Source organism: Lutra lutra, chromosome 3 (genome assembly GCF_902655055.1).
Source record: "Lutra lutra chromosome 3, mLutLut1.2, whole genome shotgun sequence".
Classification (NCBI taxonomy): Eukaryota; Metazoa; Chordata; class Mammalia; order Carnivora; family Mustelidae; genus Lutra; species Lutra lutra.
The window spans coordinates 3,808,502-3,823,704 of NC_062280.1; the positions used below are offsets into that span (position 1 = coordinate 3,808,502).

Genomic DNA, 15,203 nt, shown 5'->3' on the forward strand with positions numbered 1-15,203 from the left:
AAAAACAGGCATAAAAACACTCCAACATGGTTATATTAATTCTTTTAACAGCCAGTGTTAATTTTGTTTTTTTATTTTTTATTTTTTTAAAGATTTTATTTATCTCTTTGACAGAGAGAGATCACAAGTAGGCAGAGAGGCAGGCAGAGAGAGAGGAGGAAGCAGGCTCCCTGCTGAGCAGAGAGCCGGATGCGGGACTTGATCCCAGGACCCTGAGATCACGACCCTAGCTGAAGGCAGAGGCTCAACCCACTGAGCCACACAGGCGCCCAACAGCCAGTGTTTAAAACTCTGTGCCTGTTTATCACATTTTCATTCATAAAGTTTTCTTTAATGAAATGGAAATTCCTTAAGTTAGTGTAGGTATGTTTACAGAGAAACTAGTTTGTATACTTTTCTCGTCTCTGGATCCCATTTACTACTGTTTTCAAACAAAACATGGTTTGCTTTTTAAAAGTCATTTGATCTTCAGGTTCCTGTAAGTCTTTTTTAACATATGAAAATCCCTTCAGAAACTTCCCTTTATCTCTACCCACGGACACAATTTAATGTAGTATTATCAGTCATTCCTTACAATTACAGTGCAGCTCATTCTGCCCATGAGGACTGTCCCCTTCCTTTAATAAAAACACTTTCTCACACACACCAAAAGAAAAAAAAATTTCATTTGGTGAATATGTTTTCTCCAATTTATTTATTTATTTATTTATTTATTTATTTATTTTTTAGTTTTCCTAATGTACTTACTATGTATCACTATAATTTTTTCTAGAATTAAAATAACATATCTAATAATGGTTGTAGAGTGACTTAAAACTGGGCTAAGCATAATCTTGTTATGGGAATTTTTTTTTTTAAGAGATAAAGGGGCATTAATAGTTTTTAAGACTGTCAGTTTCCCAAATTTCAGTTTTCATATGTGTCTTTCTTAAAATTAGTCTGCCTTTGGTCCAGATATTTCCTTCCAGTTTTCATAAGAAGGCCATACTTGTCATGCATCCCAAATTTTATTCTAGTGCCACTGCTTTAGGTTGTAAAAAACTCTTGGCACCAACAACCAAAGAACATTTTGAAATATTAGAGTCAGTGGTATTGAGGATATGAATCATTGCAAAGAGTGGAACAACTCTTTGTATATGAAGTTGTTTCTAGGTCTTTGCTTTCAAAAAAATGGACAGAGGATCTGATCAAGTTGTTAGTAGGAACATTAAGTCTAAGTTTTAAGGATGGGTTGACTTTTATATGTAAAGAGCCGAGTGGTATTGCTCTAATAAAACCTTTCCTATTTCAGTCTACTCCTCTGTTGTCAGCAAAATTTCTCAACTCATACATCCGGAAAATTTTAAATAGGAAGATTTAATTTCTTAATTTTAGCTGTAGAAAGTAACAGCTGTAAATTAAGATGGGACATTATTAACAAATAAACATTTTTTTCTTCAACTTTTTTATGAAAAATTTCAAACATATACAAAATAAACATGATAGTGTAACTAGCCCCATGTACCCATTCCTGGCTTCTGATTTTCATAACATCTCTTCTTCCACCTCTCTGTACCCCACGACTAGATAATGATGATGGATTTTTTTTTTTTTTTACAGTTTACATTTTTGCTTTTGGGGGTTTTACTCTAGTTTATTTTTTATGTGTGTTTTTTCTTTCACATCTTTGCAGATAAACTTTATACAGTTTTTTTGTTTGTTTGTTTTTAGAAATTGATGTTTTGTAATGAAATATATCCCTGAGATACACTGAATCCTCCCAAGAGATACAGGGGCAAATATATTTTATTGACTTAAATACTGTTTTCAGGGTATATAGTAAGAACAAACATTAAGCAAGTGCTTTTACATTATAATGGGGGAAGTTTTGGGGAGAGGCTTTCTTGGGTCAACAAAATCAGTGAGATACTTTATTTGCTTGTTTATATAATCTGCCTAGGACATTTCAAATAGCTTATCCAAAATGTTATATAACGATTGACGTTCGTAAATATCAGTTGTTTTTTAAAAACTGCATAGAAGCAAAACTCAATTGTGCTTTAATTTAGTAAACTGCAAAGTAGACCAAGCATGTGACCATCGTCTAGAGTTGAAAGGTTTTTTTTCTGTTCTTTCTATTAAACATGACAGCTAAATAAAGCAAATTTGTATTTGTTTTGTAGGGACAGTTTAGGTCAGAGAATGAAAGTTCAGTATAACCTGTCTATTTTACATTGATTAATTGTATAATGGTGATTACCCATGTAACATCCCAATGCAAATGCTGACATCATTTTCCAAAAGAGTTGTGTTTTTTTTTTTTTTTTTTTTTTTGTGCTTTCTCAAAGGTTAAAAAGGTTTTTGTGGTTTAAATGTTGTTACATATTTTACAGCATTAGGATCTATGGAATATTTTGACAACTGCAACAGTTCAATGAAGTTGGTAATTTCTTCTTTTAATTATTTTTCATTGAACACCTTTGGACTTAAATTTCTACATTTTGAATTCTGGTGTATTATAAGGAAAGAAAACTTAAAATATGTCAAAAGGCACTTTAGAGAAAATACAGAGTTAGTGATTACAATATGGCTGTAGCTAAATTATCCTTATCTTGTTTAAGCTTTGTTAATGCCTAATTTTGATGAAATAGTGTGTTCTTTTCAGCTACTGACTGTATATGTGATTGACATCCTTTCTTAAATAAATTCATTTGTAAGGTTTCATGGATTATCAGCCACATCCTAGTCCACTTGTAAAGTGGAGAATGAACCTGGCTTTATTCAGTTAAATAATTCTGTGGTACAGATTTTCCCCCTCATAATAAAATTTGAAAGTGTAATGTTTTAGAATTTTTGAGGGTAAAGTTAAGAAATTTGTTTAAAAAATTTTAGTTGTCAAATTATTTTAAACCTGTTTTGAAAATTAGAGATGTATTGTTTCTTTTGGGTGCACATCACCAATTAATACGTTTGATTTCAGATCTACATCTTACTGCTTTGTAAACTTCGCCGAGGTAAAATGAAACCATTTGGCTACTTGAACTGCTCTACGTTACATAGGTTTTTCCTATTGACATTGCAGTAGCTAACATACCCAGAAATAGCAGTGACGAAACAATACATCTTCCATGCTCTGAATTGGCATAATGCTAAATTCAAATGTAGCTAATTTTCTTAGAGACTATGGAATATATGTTTTTTTAGTTCAAGTATTGTTAAAACATTTGAGATGTGAAAGGTAGAGCTTTCTTTACACTAGCAGAATGTATTCAGAATGTTTGCATATACTAGGATTATAAAAGTTTAGTTAGTTTTGCAACATAACTCATTTTTCTAACTAATACTGATTTAAGGTTATTTTAAAAATATAAGTAGATCGTTCTAAATTGAAAACCATAATTTATAAATACTCAATTCTTTTCTAAGGGTGAAACTTTATTTTAAGTTTTTTTAAAATATGAAATTAAATAACATACATTCTAGAATATTATGTGTTGTCCTGAAAGTTAAGGGAACTTGGGGTAACTAAAATTCTGTAACTTTGGGTTGGGTAAAGATATACTTAAAATAAAGCATTCCCTTTATAATTCAGATCCATTCTCAACATATTGGTGTTAATAAAAGAATATGTAGAAAGTTTATGTAAATATTAAATTATTTTAGAGTATTTCCTAGTGTTAAAAGTACTAATGCACAGTATATTAATCATAATGATAGCAGTTTGAAATTTTGGTACTATATTCACTTAAAACTTAACTGTGGGATGATGCTGATATTAACATTTATGTCTCATTTCTTTGCAGCAAGGAGTGAATAATGCTGAAAAATTTGACTATGTAAGTGCAATATGGAATTCAGTTTTTGTGCTATATTTATATTCCTTATGTATTTGTTTTTTGACTAATACTTTCTAATTTTGGTTTACAGGTGATGCAGTTTTTGAATAAGATGGCTGGCAATGAATATGTTGGATTCAGTAATGCAACGTGAGTCTGATTTGTGGCTTAAGTTTTTTATAATAGGCCAGGCCTCTTTAATTAACAAACGTAACTAGATTATAGAATTCTATTTTAAATGCTATCTTGTCCCACCTCTCTTCCTCCTTTTCCCACCCCTTTCCCTATTGTAATACACATTATACTTAGAATTAATCTGTTTTCCCTTGTTGGTCCTAGGGTTTACTTCAGTGAGTAAATAAATGCTTTAAACAGTTTTGATAGACTTCTTGTGGGTAATTATAGAGTTAGAAGGGAACCCAACTGTACCTTAAATTACTGGTAGTTAGGGATACCTGGGTGGCTTCTTTGGCTCAGGTCAAGATTGCAGGGTCCTGGGATTGCGTCCCTCACCCTGGTCCTTGCTCAGCAGGGAGCCTTCTTCTCTCTCTGCCTGCCACTCCTCCTGCTTGTGTTCTCTCTCTCTCTGACAAATAAAATCTTTTTAAAAAATTGCTGATAGTTATTCAGTTTTCTTTTTGCCTGTGATACATGTTTTATCTCTCTCTCTCTTTTTAAAGAATTTATTTATTTACTCATTTTGAGAACAAGAGAGCATGTGTGAGCTGGGGTGGGGGCAGGGGAGCAGAGGGAGAGGGACAAGCTGACTCTGGGCTGAACGAGGAGCCCATATCGGGGTCAATTCCCATGGCCCTGAGGTTATGACTGAGCAGAAAGTAAGAGTTGGACACTTAACTGCCTGAGCCACCCATGTGCCCTGTCTTACCTCTCTCAGTTTCTCTACCTGGCTAACTTGCCTTTGACCCCAATTTTTTAATTTTGAAATTTGCTAGTCTACAGAAAAGTTGAAAGAATAAACAATGAATATCTGGATATTTTCACCTATATTTTCTGATTAATATTTTGTCTCGTTTGCTTTTCCTCAACCTCTTTCTTTAAATAGAGGCATTTAAAAACGTGTATCTCTCTCTATATGTACATATATATAAATATACATGATTATGATGGGATTGTTTTCCTGAACTAATAGAACAACATTTCACCCTTAAATAACTCAACATGTATATTCCAAGAATAAGGACAGTCTCTTACATAATCACAATACCATCAACAAATTTAAGATCACTAACGTTAATTTAAAAATATCTTCAATATGTAAATGTCCCCAACTGTCCCCTAAATGCCTGTGATAGCCTTTTTTCCCCAGGAATTAATTAAGGTTCTTGCAAGGCATTTTTGTCTCTTTTGCTTTATTGAAATAGAAGAGTTCCCCCTGCCCTAAACCCTTGCTTCATAAAATTTTATTAAATGGCTTTCTTTGAGGAGTGCCAATCACTTTTTTTTACCAAGTAGGAATTAACTAACTTTCTCTGTGAAGGACCAGATAGTAAATATTTCAGACTTATGGGCCATAGAAACTCTTTAAACTACTCATTTCTACTGTTTTGATAAGAAAGTAGCTATAAACAATATGAGGTGGTGTTCCAAGAAACTTTATTTATGAAAATAGGCAGCAGGCTACATCTGGCCCATGGGCTATAGTGGATATTTTCCATTTTGAATAGGTCTGTTGTTTCCTGTGGTTAGATAAAGCTGAAACAGTTTTGTCATGACTACTAACTAGGTGATACTTTGTACTACATGTTTCAGGAGGCAAAAATTTTCTGCTGTACCAACTCTTATTCATCTGCTTAAATATCTTTTCCCAGAAGTTTTTCGTGAATCACATCTCACCTCTCTTCTGTGGTCTCAAATTACCATATTTAATTGAGCTTACTCTTTGTCTCTCTGCCCCATCACTGCTGTTGGACTCTGATCTCCGTTAGACCTGGATAGAATATCTTCCAGTTCACTTTTGTATTCCTGTTACCTGGCAGATAATAGGCACTTGATTTAGTGTTTGTTGAACAGAGCCAATGCAGGGCATTGTGATCATTGCTGAGTAGTTATTGCACTATGCTGATTTTTTTTAAAGGCATGCAGGTTGACAAGTTTATTTTCCAGAGCTTTTCCACATTCAGCATTGTTTTTCTGACCACAGAAACTGTAAAACGTGTAGTTAGAGGGGACTGCCATAGTTAGAGGGGACTGCCACCCCCAACTCCATGATCGATAATACAAAGTGTGTCACCCATGGTTCCTCTTGTCAGCAGCCTTCTGTAAACTTGTAGATTGATTTCTCAAATGTACTGCAAATTAAATCTGTCTAAAATTAAAACTCATTCTCTTTCTTCTCAAACTGCTCTTTGTTCCAGGGTTCCCATCAGTTGATATCATGATCCTTTCAGTAGATTGCACTAGAAATCTAGACTTTTGTACCAGACTTCATTCACCCTGTTTCTCCTCTTTCCCATCAGGTTGGAAGATTTGCTGAACTGCTCTCATGTTTGATCGTACTTCTTCCATTCCTATCACCACTACCTAACTTCAGGCTTTCAGTGGCTCTTAACACTCCAGTCTCCTAATAACATCATTCATCCTTTCTTTTTCCCTTTTCCCAAACTGATGTTAGAGTTATCCTTCCAAAGTATAGATCTGACTAGGTAATTTGATTGGAAGGAAGCCTTTAAGCTTTCATTTTGTTGGCAATCAGGAGCCATTTTTAGCATTTATCGGTCTTGATAATGTGGTCCTAGTCTCCCTTGTTAGTTCGATGTTTCTCCACTCTTTTCCATGAACCCTATTTCCCAGATACATCAGAATATGTGCCATTCTTCAGTGAAGTTCTGTCTTTTATACTTTTTACCTTTGTGCTACATGGAATTTGCCACTGCCTAGGCTTCCCCCTGAAATCCGTTAATCCAACAGATGCTGAAAGGCCCATTTCATTTGTCCCTCTCTCAGTGAAATTTCCATGCATTCCCTCAGTTGGAATTGATTATTATACTTTTTGAGGATCCAGAAGATTCTGCAACTTTTTAGTATATTTTTTAATGGTGGAATATTTGATAATTTTAAAATTAGCTTCTTTATTCACAAAATACGGAGATTAGAAAGGGTGTACCTCACTTCAGTCCTTTTACAACTGAGAAAGTTAAGGCTACAAGAATTGTCACTTAAATGACTTCCTCAAGACACATAGCTAGCCTGTTTGACAGAACTGGGACTGGAACCTAGCAGTCTTTACTCTTAGGTCAGTGTTCTTTATACTGTACTTTGCTATATAAATTAAACTACAGAACAATCATACTCTTATATGAAATAAGTAGAGAAATTTTCTAAATAGAGTAATTTTCTTTTCTTCCTAGGTTTCAGTCTGAAAGAGAAAGTGGAGATCGAAACTTTGCAATAGGATATTACTTAAAAGAAAAAAAGGTTTTTGAATTTTTGTCTCTATTTCAAATTATTTTATTTAATAAAATACATTGGGATGTATGCTAAGAACTCAGCAACAACTTATAAGCAACTACCTATTACTATTTAAGTGCAGAAATTTTTGCAAAACACTCTTGAGTTAATGGTGTCAAAATGGTAAGAACATTAAATTGATTTAAAATCTGGCAGTATTCAAGTATTTGACTAGTTTTATTAATGCAACTTTTGCTTAAGGATTAGCCAATTTTTCCAAAAGTGTAATGCCAGACTACTGTTGATTAAATTTGATTTTTAAATTTTAAGAGTGATCCAGTAACTTAGTTTATGAATTATGAAGCAGTTTATAGTATTTAGAAATCTGTATGTGATGTAGTTTTATTTCATTGTTCTTCGTTATTTCATATTTATACTGTTTACAGATTATGTGCTGTTTTCTCAAGGTGAAGCATTTGTGTACATTTTAAATTTAATCTTTATGTGTCTTTTAGTTATGTGCATATATTCTTGTTTTTAATTGCCTTTCTGTTTTTTTCAGTGTTTTCCAGAAGGCACAGACATGGTTGGTATATTAGACTTCTATTTCCAGGTAATTTACTTTAACTGTATGAATTGTATATATAAATAGGTGTGTCACACTTTGCGGAATCATGGCTCCAGGTTAAGATAGAATACATTTACCATTGACCTTCCCAAAAAAGCCTTCATAAAAGATAATTTCATGTCTTTTTCTCCTAAAATGTCATGCCTCAGAATGTAAGAGGGAGGTTTTTTCTGTAAAAACACTGTATTTAAGAAGTGTCAAAAATTATGTATAACTCTAGAAATTCGCTTGTCCTTATTTAAACTAAGCTGATTTCTTAGCTTTTCAATTTTGGAGAATTTATTTGTTTATCAGAGGGTTTATATTCAGCATCTTGAAGAGGCAGTTTTTTGGTTGGTTTAATTCATTTTTGCAGTGTAATCTGACGGGTTTTTTCCTAAGTTAAAGTAGCTCTCCGCATTTGTGAGAGAGGTGGGCCACACACATAATCTGTGGTTATAGAACTTGGTTTTAAATAGCCTTCCAGGACAGCTCTCTTTTCTCCCTGTGTTTTCAGTTCATTTAATTCCTACAGATATAGTAACATTGGAGCCTCTGATGGGCTATAATATCAAGCTACATAGTAACAAATTACTTTCCATTGATTTCTAGTTAACCTTACATTTATCTGTCTGTACAAGATGTGCTTGAATTTAGAATTTGTGGTAATCTTCAAGAATATATAAGGAATATTGATAATGAAGTAGATTTTGATGACAGTTTGTCACCTGCTAATGTAAAGAATTGTGAATCGAGAATCCAGACTATCAATATAAAATCAAGGTTTAATCTGGCCACTTTTTAACCATGTGACCTAATTTCAGTTACTTAGACCTTGTTTTATTATGTATAGCACATGCTTACCCTAACTTTTTGCATTACATTGAAGATAATATGAGACGATATGTGTGAAATTTCTTTGAATTTCAAAGTTATTTTATATATATAGTATCATATTTACTTATATCCAGTAGCCCTGTTTTTTGCCCTAGCCCGTATGAATTTCTTCCATACATTAATGCTTCTTTTCCTTTGGTGTACATACTTTACTTTGGCTATTACAGCCTAGGTGCTACTAGTCTACTGTGAAATGTCTGTACTTCTGGGCAAAAATTAAGAGAAGGCCATAGAGGGGCGCCTGGGTGGCTCAGTGGGTTAAAGCCTCTGCCTTCAGCTCAGGTCATGATCCCAGGATTCTGGGATCGAGCCCCGCATCGGGCTCTCTGCTCAGCGGGGAGCCTGCTTCCTCCTCTCTCTCTGCCTGCCTCTCTGCCTACTTGTGATCTGTCTGTCAAATAAATAAATAAATAAAATCTTTAAAAAAAAAAAAAAAAGAGAAGGCCATAGAAGCCTTACTTTTTTGGAGAATGGCTACATGTAATTGAACATCCGTCAGAGTATCAGGAAAGTACTTTCAGATTGGGATTTGTAAAATTTGTAGTATATCATTTTATGACAAACAAAATTCCAATTAATACCAAGTATAAATTGGGAAATGATTATTGGAATTTAAATCTTACTTATTTTAGAAAGTTTCATGATTAAATCTGCTGTAAGTCTTTGCTGTCTGGGTCAGTATAGTAATTGGGTTTTCTAGTTTTGAAGAAATTGGGAAGAGATTTTAATACAAATAAAAGTAAAAGTCAGACAAAAAGTGGCTCCCCGTCAGTTTCCTAATGCACTGTAGCTAGTTTTCCTTCTTGCTCTCCCAAACCCCTTTGTGCCTCTTGTAGAATCTTGAATTATGGATAAGGAAAGCTTACACGTTGAGAACCTAGTCTTTTCCTCCTGCTCCCTCTTCCATCTTCTTTCTCTTCTGCTTCCTCCCCTACCCCCACAGTTTTGGTTGCTGTAAAGGAAAAATAAAATGGAGCATATTTATTGTTCCCATTTTACGGGTAAATTTGGGTCTGCTATGAAAAAACTCTTTCCATTATTTTGACTGTATTTAAATGTCTGAACTATACTGCAACTGGACTTTACCTTTTTTTATAGATTATAATTTATCCAGCACCCATAATCAGTTTCAAATAAATATTTGAATATTAATAAGTGATTTAAAAGGTAGCATTTTGATTTAGGCACACAGAATATCCAGGCTAGAGCGATCTTACAGTTTTCTTCCCTTAATTTTTTACATATTGCTACATAGGGATGCTGAACTTTGCCATAGTGAAATGTCAGGCATTTTAGCATTTTTTTCCTTGAATGGTAATTTCTCATGTAGATGCTGTCTATCATACTACTGATGTATGTTGCTTTATCTTAAAAATATATCATGGCTCCCTTTTCTTTTGATTTAAAAACAATTGTTAGGGGGGCCTGGGTGGCTCAGTGGGTTAAGCCACTGCCTTCGGCTCAGGTCATGATCTCGGGGTCCTGGGATCGAGCCCCGCGTCGGGCTCTCTGCTCAGCGGGGAGCCTGCTTCCTCCTCTCTCTCTGCCTGCCTCTCTGCCTGCCTCTCTGCCTGCCTCTCTGCCTGCCTCTCTGCCTGCTTGTGATCTCTCTGTCAAATAAATAAATAAAATCTTTAAAAAAAAAAAATTTAAAAACAATTGTTAGAAAGTATTAATATTTAAACAACTTTTAATATCATTTGGGCAGTTACAAATGTTAGTGCTTAGGGGCTGGCTCTTCCTATCCTAGTTTTGCTGTTAGAAGACTATGTAACTGGCAAATTGGGATAAACCTTAAAGGGGCTTGAACTTCGTTCAAATTAAAATCTTTGGAATGTTATTAAGTTATATTAAAATAATCCCCTTAGAAGAAAGATTTCAGATCTGTATAAAATACCAGATGAAACAGATTATCTTAGAAGTCAACTGCAGTACAAAAAACAGTGTGAACTTGGATTTTCAGACAGTTTTTTCTTCCTTTTAGTTATGCTCCATTGAAGTAACTTGTGAATCAGCCAGTGTGATGGCTGCAACGCTGGCTAACGGAGGTTTCTGTCCAATTACTGGGGAGAGAGTACTGAGCCCTGAAGCAGTTCGGAACACACTGAGTTTGATGCACTCCTGTGGCATGTATGATTTCTCAGGGCAGTTTGCTTTTCATGTAAGTAATTGTTTGATCTCAGTTTTCTACCTGCAAGAAACTAGTCTGGACTAGTTCTTTTAAAAATACAGTTTGAACTTTGGTTTTAAAGCTGAACAAAAAACAAGAGAGACTTGTTTTCAAGGTTAATTTGTTACAGACTTGGTAAGGAATAGAGTTAAGCAGTCTACCAGATACTCTTGAGTACTTGAAGTTTAATTTATAGAACCGCATGACTTCTACTTTTAAGGCATTCCAATGTACACGGTTAGTATAGACTTTCTTTGCTTTTTCTTAATATTTAGCATTATGGTGATTACATATGCTCAAGAACTCCTTACGTTCAGAAGGTGCACATAATTGTGATGTTTAACATCTTTGGTTATTGTCGTAGATATTTAAGGCACTTGAAGTATATTTAACAAAAATATACTGCATAAAGCTCTGTCCTGCCCTTGTGAACATTTGTGTACTCTTGTGAAATCTATAGACTTTCTTATTCATGTTTATGTGAAGACAAAATGCCCTAAAAATTTTACTTGAAATTTTTAAAACAGAAAAATAGAGAAATGCATTTAATGTGTTATCCACTACTCAACTTCAGTAATTATTAATGCATGACCAATATTGTTTATCTTTACGTCATACTCTTGCTGTAGTTTAGTATGTAATTCTAAATGATAAGGATGTTTTTAAAAAACCATAGCAACATTATTACATTTAAAAAGATAAAAAAAAACTTGGTCTTTAATAGCCTCAAAATATTTAGTGTTCAGCTGATCTGGATTGTCTTATAAATTATTTTCTAGTTTGACTTGGGATGCAAATAAGGGTCATACACTGTGATTGGTTTTATCTCCCTTTATTATTATTTTTAAAATCTGTGTTCTCCCCCTTGACCTTTCTTTTTTCTTGTTTTTAGTTGAAAAAAACTGGGTCATTTATCCTGTACAGTTCCTCACAGTGTAGATTTTGTTTATTTTATCCATACCATTGTTCTTTGTATCTTGCATTCCTGGTAAATTGGTATATCCCATTCAGGTGATTTTTTTTTTTTTCCTTAGGTTTTATGCAAGATTACTTCTAGCAATAGATACTCAATATTGGAATGTTAGTAAGCCATTAGTGAATACTGCCCTGATGATATTAATACTGTCTTTTATCATAGTTACTGTCAAGTGTTACAGAATGCAAACTTAAAAGTTTTGAAGAGGATTAGTTTAAATTACCATCTTCTCTTCCTCAGACAGTTCTCTGACAGTGTATCAGAGAATCTTTTTTTTTTTTCAATTTTTTAAAATTTTTAAAGGTTTTATTTATTTATTTGACAGAGAGACATAGCAAGAGAAGGAATGCAAGCAGGAGGTCGAAAGGGAACACAAGCAGGGGGAGTGGGAGAGGGAGAAGTAGGCTCCCCCCAGCAGGGAGCCCAATGTGGGGCTTGATCCTAGGACCCTGGGGTCATGACCTGAGCTGAAGGCAGATGCTAATGACTGAGCCACCCCTACAGAGAATCTTTTAAGAAGCTATAATTTCTCATTGTTCTCTAGTCATAGAATATCTTTTTCAAAGTAACTTTTTATACTTGAATTCATATTTATTATAGAATTAAAAAATATAGGCCAAGAGACTAAAATAAAAACATGCATAGCCCCACAATTTATGATGTAATGGACTTTAATCCTTAGAGTATATCTTTTCAAATTTTTCTATATTCAAATATATTTCAGCTCTAATAGTGTTTTCTCATTTATTCCTTATATACATGTTGAAAGATACTTTTCCACAACATTTGTAATGTTAGAATTCTATGTGTATGTAAACCATAATTTTTAAGCCAGTTCCCTTATCGTTGGACGTAACCTCTTTTTTTTTTTTAATTTAATTTTATTTTATTTATTTGACAGAGATCACAACTAGGCAGAGAGGCAGGCGTGGGGGCGGGGGGAAGCAGGCTCCCCGTGGAGCAGAGAGCTGGATGCGGGGCTCGATCCCAGGACCCTGAGATCATGACCTGAGCCGAAGGCAGAGGCCCTAACCCACTGAGCCACCCAGGCACCCCCGTAACCTCCCTTTTTTTAAAATGTTAACATGAATATCTTTTTCTTCAAATTATTTTCAGGTTGGTCTTCCTGCAAAATCCGGAGTTGCTGGGGGCATTCTTTTAGTTGTGCCCAATGTCATGGGCATGATGTGCTGGTCTCCTCCTCTGGACAAGATGGGCAACAGTGTTAAGGGAATTCATTTCTGTCATGTAAGCACATTTTCTTAATGAAAATAATGGTCATATAAGTGGAACATCCAGTGAATCCATTCTTTTAAATTTTAATTGCAATATAGTTAATATATGATGATGTATATGAGTTTCAGGTGTACAATATAGTGACTCAGTAAGTCTATACATTATCCATTGTTCATCATGATAAGTGCACTCTTAATCCCCTTCACCTATTTCACCCATCTCCCTACCCACCTCTCTGGTAACCAGCAGTTCTCTATAGTTGAGTCTATTTTTAGTTTATCTCTTTTTTTCCCCCCTCTTTATTTGTTTTATTTCTTAAATTCTACAAACAAGTGAAATCATATGCTATTTTTCTTTCTCTGACTGGCTTACTTCACTTAGTGTTATACTCTGGATCCATCCATGTTGTAGCCAAATGGCAAGATTTCCTTCTTCTTTATGGCTGAATAATGTTCCATTGTGTATATATGTACACATCACTTCTTCTTTATTCCATGCATCCATCAGCGGGCACTTGGGCTCTTTCCATAATTTGACAATTGTACATAATGCTCCAGTAAACATAGGGGTGCATATATCCCTTCAAATTAGTGTTTTCGTATTTTGGGGGGTAAATGCCAAATAGTGTGATTACGGGATATAGAATAGTTCTTTTTAACATTTTTTTTAGACTTTTTAAGGAAACTTCATATTGTTTTCCATAGTGGCTGTGCCAGTTTACATTCCAATCAACATTGCACAAAGGTTCGTTTTTCTCCACATCCTCACCAACACTTGTTTCTTTAGTTTCTGATTTTTGCCATTCTGAGAAATGTGAAGTAATACCTAATTGTGGTTTTGATTTGCGTTACCCTGATGACGAGTGATGTTGAATCTTTTCATGTGTCTGTTGGCCATCTGCATGTCTTTGGAGAAATGTCTGTTCATGTCTTCTGCCCATTTAGTAATCAGATAATTTGATTTTTGGGTGTTCAGTTATATCAGTTCCTTATATATTTTAGATACTAATCCTTAATTTTATTTTTTTTTTAAAGATTTTATTTATTTATTTGTCAGAGAGAGAGAGGGAGAGAGAGCAAGCACAGGCAGACAGAATGGCAGGCAGAGGCAGAGGGAGAAGCAGGCTCCCTGATGAGCAAGGAGCCCGATGTGGGACTCGATCCCAGGACGCTGGGATCATGACTTGAGCCGAAGGCAGCTGCTTAACCAACTGAGCCACCCAGGCGTCCCATAGATACTAATCCTTAATTTTAATAGGTAATTTTCAAGTATCTTCTCCCGTTCAATAGGTTGTTTTTAGTTTGGTTGATTGTTTCCTTTGTTGTGCAGAAACTTTATTTTGATGTAGTCCCAATACTTTATTTTTGCTTTTGTTTTCTTTGCTTTAGGAGACATATCTAGAAAGATCTTGACTGTAATTCCTTAATCCATTTTGAGTTGATTTTTGTGTATGGTGTAAGAAAATGGTCTGCTTTCATTATTTTGCATGCAGTTGTCTAGTTTCCCAACATCACTTATTGAAGAGTCTATCTTTTTAAACCATTGCATATTCTTTCCTACTTTGTCAAAGATTAGTTGATCATATAATTATGGGTTTAATTCCGGATGTTTTGTTCTGTTTCATTGATATCTGTGTCTGTTTTTGTGCCTGCACCGTGCTGTTTTATTATGGCTTCGTAATAGAACTGAAGTCTGGAATTGTGATACCTTGGTTTTTGTTCTTCTTTTTTAAGATTGCTTTGGCTATTTAGAGTCTTTTGTGGGTTTTTTTTTTGCAAATTTCCGGCTTGTTTGTTCTAGTTCTATGAAAAATGCTTTTGGTATTTTGATAGAATTACATTAAATCTGTAGCTTGCTTTGGGTAGTGTAGACATCTTAACAATATTTGTTCTTCCATTCCATGAGCATGGAATGTCTTTTCCATTGCTTTGTGTCGTCTTTTAGCATTTTAGAGTTCAGAGTACAGGTCTTTCCTCTTTGGTTAAATTTATTCCTAGGTATTTTATTATTTTTGGTGCAATTATAAATGGGATTTTTTTCTTTACTTTCTGTGGTTTCATTATTAGTGTGTAAAACTAATAATCCAATAGCATT

The 15,203-nt window shown here is 34.4% G+C and overlaps 1 protein-coding gene across 3 annotated transcripts in view; it reads left to right on the forward strand.

Annotated features, from left to right (window-relative positions):
• Positions 1-15,203, forward strand: part of GLS (glutaminase) — an 81,866-nt gene that overhangs the window by 35,235 nt on the left and 31,428 nt on the right. For all 3 annotated transcript variants that reach the window (XM_047720617.1, XM_047720618.1, XM_047720619.1), the window contains exons 8-13: positions 3,783-3,815; positions 3,907-3,965; positions 7,184-7,250; positions 7,786-7,836; positions 10,712-10,888; positions 12,990-13,121. In XM_047720617.1, the coding sequence (XP_047576573.1) occupies positions 3,783-3,815; positions 3,907-3,965; positions 7,184-7,250; positions 7,786-7,836; positions 10,712-10,888; positions 12,990-13,121 (519 nt within the window). The remainder of the gene's footprint in view (positions 1-3,782; positions 3,816-3,906; positions 3,966-7,183; positions 7,251-7,785; positions 7,837-10,711; positions 10,889-12,989; positions 13,122-15,203) is intronic.